The 6,050-nt window shown below is 34.8% G+C and overlaps 1 protein-coding gene across 1 annotated transcript; it reads right to left on the bottom strand.

The window, feature by feature from the left end:
- Positions 1 to 4,480: 4,480 nt before the first annotated feature.
- Positions 4,481 to 5,519, bottom strand: LOC114285692 (zinc finger protein GIS3). The gene has a single exon (XM_028228771.2). It carries the CDS (start codon positions 5,330 to 5,332, stop codon positions 4,667 to 4,669), a length of 666 nt encoding a protein of 221 aa, XP_028084572.1. The 5' UTR covers positions 5,333 to 5,519; the 3' UTR covers positions 4,481 to 4,666.
- Positions 5,520 to 6,050: the final 531 nt, after the last annotated feature.

The following is a 6,050-nucleotide window of genomic DNA, read 5'->3' as shown; positions in this document are numbered from 1 at the left end:
GTTAGCACGGTCGTAGCAGGCCGTAGATTAGCCCGATTTCAACAGGCTACCGAGGTACAACTGAACGAGAGCCAAGCTAGCTTAGCGTTTTGCATTGGAGCAACAAGCTTGGTTAGCTCGGTCTAAGTTAATAGCCCGGTTGGAGTATGCATAACCAGGGTACAGGCACTGAAGGGAAGATCTGAGTTGGGTTAGCTCGGTCGTACTGCCATCCAACCGGGGTAAAACCATCTTACTTGGTTTAAGCAGTGATGGGTATTGAAGGATAAGCATTATCCTTCAGGAGTGTGATTCCTAGGAGGACTCTGCATGGAAGAATAAGAGTCCTACTAGGATTATGTCACGCGGAACCTATAAAAGCTCATAACATCACATATGGAGAGGTAACACAACTTTGATTCTCGAATACACAGAACTTTTGTCTATTTGTCTATTTTGCTGACTTAGACATCGAAAAGGTATCCGGCTAGCTCACGTTTGTGTTTTCAATGAGTAGGCTAGCTCACGTTTGTGTTTTCAATGAGTAAAACGACGACGTTTGGAGAAGCGCAGACTTGATCAACAGGACTACACGAGAAGATTATTTCTTGCTCGTGCAGTAAGTATCATATTGGGTGATAGGAAAATATGAAAAGACATATTAAATGATGATTGGTTAAGAAGTACGGATACGTAATATTCCAAAAACATTTTATAATTTCCCATATTTATATAGATAGATGGAACCTGAGATTGTCTATCATCAAATTCTCTCTCCAAATCATTTTTAACTCTACAATGTGATGAAAACACGAGAATCTTGAGTTAAGAGTGAATTTGAGACTACGGAGAAAAAAGATCTTCTGCCATACAAATCAGTGTTTTTACTATATTAATATTTATGGAGAAGATGAAGGGGCGACCTAGATTGCAATCTTAAAACATAAAATTTGGAAAAATTTGAGACGGGGGCTATATATATATATATATATTGACTTAGATCTCTTCTAGTCTATGATTCACATTGGAGGGATTATCCGGATCGAGAGGGATTATCCGGATCCGGAAAATTTATTACGAATCCCGTTTTGGTAATTTGAATAATTCATTTTGTAAGATCTTTTGTTTATATTATTATCAAAATCAGACCCGTGGTGATACCACGACCTAAATAGTAAACAATTATGCTTTGTTCTAAACTTCTTTTATTGATGTAATTAGTTGTACTGCTTACACTAAATAATTTATCAATAAATTTTATTTTTTTCATAAAAAAAAAATTTATTTTGTACATGAAAAAAGAAAAGAAAAGAAGAATGCATTTGAGACAAGAGATGGTAGCTTTGACAAGAGATGACGGTGTGCCATATATGACAACCAATACTTTTATTAGATTATCTATAGATAACACATGAAAGGGTTCTGCAAAGTTTCCAACCCAAAACATAAATGCAACACTTTGAGAGCTTCACTTTGCACCGAAAAAAAAAAGGCACCATTTTGAGGGATCCATGCCATATCTTCCCCTTTTGACCATTATGTATGTTGTTTTAAATTGTGTGGGCAACCTTACAATGAAGTTTTTTGTGCCTTGCAATGGCATGCATTATCTTTCTTGTTTTCGTGATTACACGTAAGCTTTGTTCAACACACAAGCCATTGGTTGCTCATCCTCTTTCTAAAAACCACAACTTTTACAAGCCATTGCTCCCATTGTTTTCCCAACAATTTTTTTCCTTCTTTTTCTTTCTTCACTACAAAAAATTAAAGTTTCAGAAATTAAAATTTAGGAACAAAATTATTTTTTAGGAACCAAATATTTTTATTACAAAAAGTGCCGTTATTATATTTTTAGCAACAAAAATTAGACATTAGTGATAAATTATTATCCTTTTGGGACCAAATTTTTTGTCTCAAAAAATAAATTATTTTGGGGCCAAATTATTTTGTCCCTAAAAGTCTATTTATTAGTGACATTTTCAAAATTTTGTCGCTAACTTTTCGGGACGACATTTTAGCGACTATCCTCATGACGATAGAAATTGGTCCTTAAATATCTTTTGCAACAAAATTTTCACTTTTAAAGATCAAAACATTTGGTTTCTAAAACTCTTATTTGTTGTAGTATTTTCTCTAGTTTGTGTGTGCGCGCACAATAACGGTTTAAGATTTTTGGAAGTTTGAGGCTATATATTAAAATAAAATCCTTTCTACCTAAGTCTTTGAAAAATTAGGACTTTCAATGATAAGAATTTTTAAAAAAAATTCTAAACCTTAAGCACAGCCTGAATGTATTAAATGGTTGAGCCACTTCTCTGTAACATTAAGAATTCTATGCTTTGTTAATGGGAGAAGACAATGAAGGGGACAATTTTGTTTGACTCAAACTCTACTAGAATGATATATGGACATCTAAACAAACACCTAAAGACCAAAGTGGAGAGAATTGGTCAGCATGTGATTGGTTTCCACAAATACATCAAAAGCTAGTCAGTATCATAGAGGGTGACCATCGATCAGACATGCTATCCCGGGGTTAGTTCGAGTTGTGAAGACTTTTTTAACTCTTGCACACATGTCTTGCTTCAACAGAATGATTTGTTTTTGCCACAAATTTTTTAATAATAATTATTATTATTATTTTGATACGTAAGTGTCTGGATTAGTTTGCATACTGCAGAATCCTTTTTTGATAATTAGGTTTTGAGTTAACTTGTGCACACCTCAACTAATTTTGAAACCTTAAAATTAATGATCAAATAATCTTTAGTGGCCCGTTGGGATTACTCAAATTTTTGTAATAATTATTTTCAAAAAAAAAAAAATTGATCATAAATATCAATGTAAATGATGATACAAAGCAGTGATTTCAAATGTTTGTGTTACATTGTCTTGCGATTTTTTCAGGTTTTCCTTTGGTTCTATGCATTAGTACTTATACTTCAACAGTTAAATCAGCACACAAATTTTTTGGGTGGGTATCAGCACACGATTTGCTCTATCTGGATTCTGGTATTGAAACAAAAACTCATAAAATTAATACCAAATATTATAGCAATACAAATAGGTAATTCCCAACTAGCTATTTTACAAAAACAGTGCTATTCTACTCCTACTTATAATCATTTCAGTAAACCAAATACTGATTTAGGTTATAATCTTCATTTTGGCTTGAGCCTCATATAGTCTTATCAATACTATACCTAACCTCTAATTTTAAAGAGATCTTGTTTGGTTTGTTTTTCAGAAAAATTTTTGAAAAAATTTTTCTACAAACAAATTTTTAAAAGTAATCAAACCAAACAAATTTTTTCAAAAAAAATCTCAAAATTTTGTTTGGTTACCTACTTTGCAAAATCACTCTTTCTCTCATACACATCAAATCAATCACTTTTTTAAAACTCTCTCCCCAAAACAATTTTCTAAAACCATTTCTGAAAAAAGACAAACCAAACAAGTTTTTGTATTTTTTATCTCAAAAACTATTCTACAAACACAAACCAAACACACATACCCAACAGAAAAGAGAGATGGCTTGTTTGATTATAGTAATCTTGATTTCTTGCTCAACACAAAAACCTAGCTGCTTGCTCAAGTGTTAATAAGCCTTTAAATGAATCCAAGAAGATTGGCAGATAGATAGAGAACATGCAAACAGGTTTGGGCCAAATGGAATATAGATTGGTTTTAAAAATCAATGTCACTTTTATTTCATTTAATTTTGAATATCCAAAACAGGAAAAACATTTTGATTCACCATATTCTGCACCAATCTTAGCTTTAGATAATTGGTACATCTAAGTTTTCACCGTTGGACACATGTTTTCCATGTGATGCATGTATTTTCATACACAATACTATTAATTTTACACCTTATCCATCATAATATATCCACAAATTCAAGAACTTCAAATCAGATTACCAAAAAGAGATTTTAAAAAGAAAAAGAAAAAAGAAAACAAAAAAAAAAAACAAATTTTTTGACCCTTTTCGGAGAAATGAGAAAGAAGCAAGGATGAGTAAACGAGGTGCAATGGTAACACTCCACAAACAAATTTAAAATCTATTTTTTTTACTTTTTATTATGCTAAGAATCACTACAAGATATCAGTTTCTATTTCACTAATTTATTAATCGTGAGCTCTATTGGCCTACCAGGCTACCAATGTGTCACATTTTAGTCTTTTCACACTCTTAGCTACTCATGCATATATTCTTGTAGGTAAATTATTTACAAAATTCAATAATATATATATATATATATTACTGAGGCCAAACTGTATAAACAGCATTATCATATAAATTATGGCAAACAGTGAAAACAACATTGTCATATAAATTGATCAGGGTTTCATTTGACCCAAGTTCTTATATTTTGTTTTTGAGAAATTAAGAATTTAAGATGTATCACACACAACTCTTCATCCCTTAGTTACGGTTTTAATTATTAAAAAAACAAAAATTATGTAGCATGTGTGAGGGAAGATAAAAAAAAAAAAAAGATCATGAAGCATATTCTAATTAGATTACTTCCCGAAAAAATTAAATAAATAAATCTGAAATTTTACAAAGACCCGACTGGGGGTAATTAATTAACATCGACTTCCCAGCTGAGTCTAATAGAGCCAAGCCATATATAGCTTTGAGTCAGAAGCCAGTGGTACCCACCCAAGAAGCCAAGCCGAAGTCAAGGCGCGGCTGGAGCGAGGCTGAGATGCAAGTCCAATCCAAACGAGTCATCGAAACTGGGCCCACCATCACTTTTCGTGAACCTACTCAACGAAGGCCCATCAACTCTACCATGGACCCGGCCCTGTTGAGGCCCACTCGTCGACAATGCTGACTCCCCTGCACCGCCGGCATACTGTAAATTCCCTGCACCACCACCTCTGGAACCCAAATTCGGGAACACACATCCGTGCGACACGTGGAATGGCGGAGCAGCGTGAGAAACATAAACCCACGACGGCGATTGCCCCGCCGCGGCTGCCGGAACCACCACCTGGCCGGACGGAGCGAGGAGGTGGGGCGGCGGAGCAAAGGCGGAGACCATGGGGTTGCGGATGTAGGAAACGGCGGCGTTTCGGCTAGCTTGTAATTGGGCTCGCTTTAATTGTTGTCTCTCTTTCTTGTGAGCGTTTTGGTGTCCACCCAATGCTTGTGAGTTCGCGAATTCTCGGCAGCAGTACTGGCACTCGTATTTCCGGCCGTCGGTCGCTGGGAAACAGCCGGAATCCGCCGACCCGGATGGTGTTTTGGTGGAGTCTACTTCCTCGTCCTCTGAAACATTGAATCCAAAGAGCTTTAAGCGTCCATTATTGTTGGGTTTAGTTTGATATTCAAGTTCTGCCATGGACAGAGAAAGATAGTGAGAGATTGATGGGTTAGGTTGGTTAGAGAGAGAGAGAGAGAAAGAGAGAGAGAGAGAGAGATGGAGATGGGTATGTTAAGAGAGTTGTTGCATGTGTGGGGGTATTTATATAGCTTTTAAAAGAGTGATAAAGTTTTTTAGAGATGTAAAGATAGAGAGATTGAGAGAGAGAGAATAATGGGGAGAGATAGAGTGAGAGATGGTTGCGGACATCCCAAGGAGAAGAAAGTGAGTGTAATTGGGAACACGACCCAAGGGGTCTTGGGGACCCAATGGATTGAACTTGTCTTTGGGAATCATCCTCTGCATTTTCTCTCAATTTCCGTCAAAATACAGATATACCCTTGTCATGGACATTTTAACTTTAAAGCCATGTTTATTTTGTTGAACTAATATGTATTTTGAGTATTATCGTCATTACGCCATGTAATTTATGCCTAATAATTCCAAATAAATATGAGATATGATCAATATATTTCTATTAATTTTCTTATTAATTCAAAAGAATAATATTATATGTATCAATTAATGTACACACTAGTATACTAACAGATGATGTGGCATTATTTGTATGATTTTAAGTATTTATAACTTGTATAATAAATGTAGTTAATAATAATATCATAACACGAGTTGGTACACTAGTATGTATATTAGTTAGTGCATGTAGCACCATCGAATTCAAAATCATTCTAAATTT

This window comes from Camellia sinensis, chromosome 5 (genome assembly GCF_055761805.1).
Source record: "Camellia sinensis isolate YWXY chromosome 5, ASM5576180v1, whole genome shotgun sequence".
In the NCBI taxonomy this organism is placed as follows: Eukaryota; Viridiplantae; Streptophyta; class Magnoliopsida; order Ericales; family Theaceae; genus Camellia; species Camellia sinensis.
Note: the sequence above shows the minus strand (reverse complement) of the source record. Positions and strands in the feature narration are given on the sequence as shown.

Coding starts and splice junctions, on each gene's coding strand:
- LOC114285692 (XM_028228771.2), bottom strand. CDS start 5,332: ATGGCAGAACTTGAATATCAAACTAAACCCAACAATAATGGACGCTTA.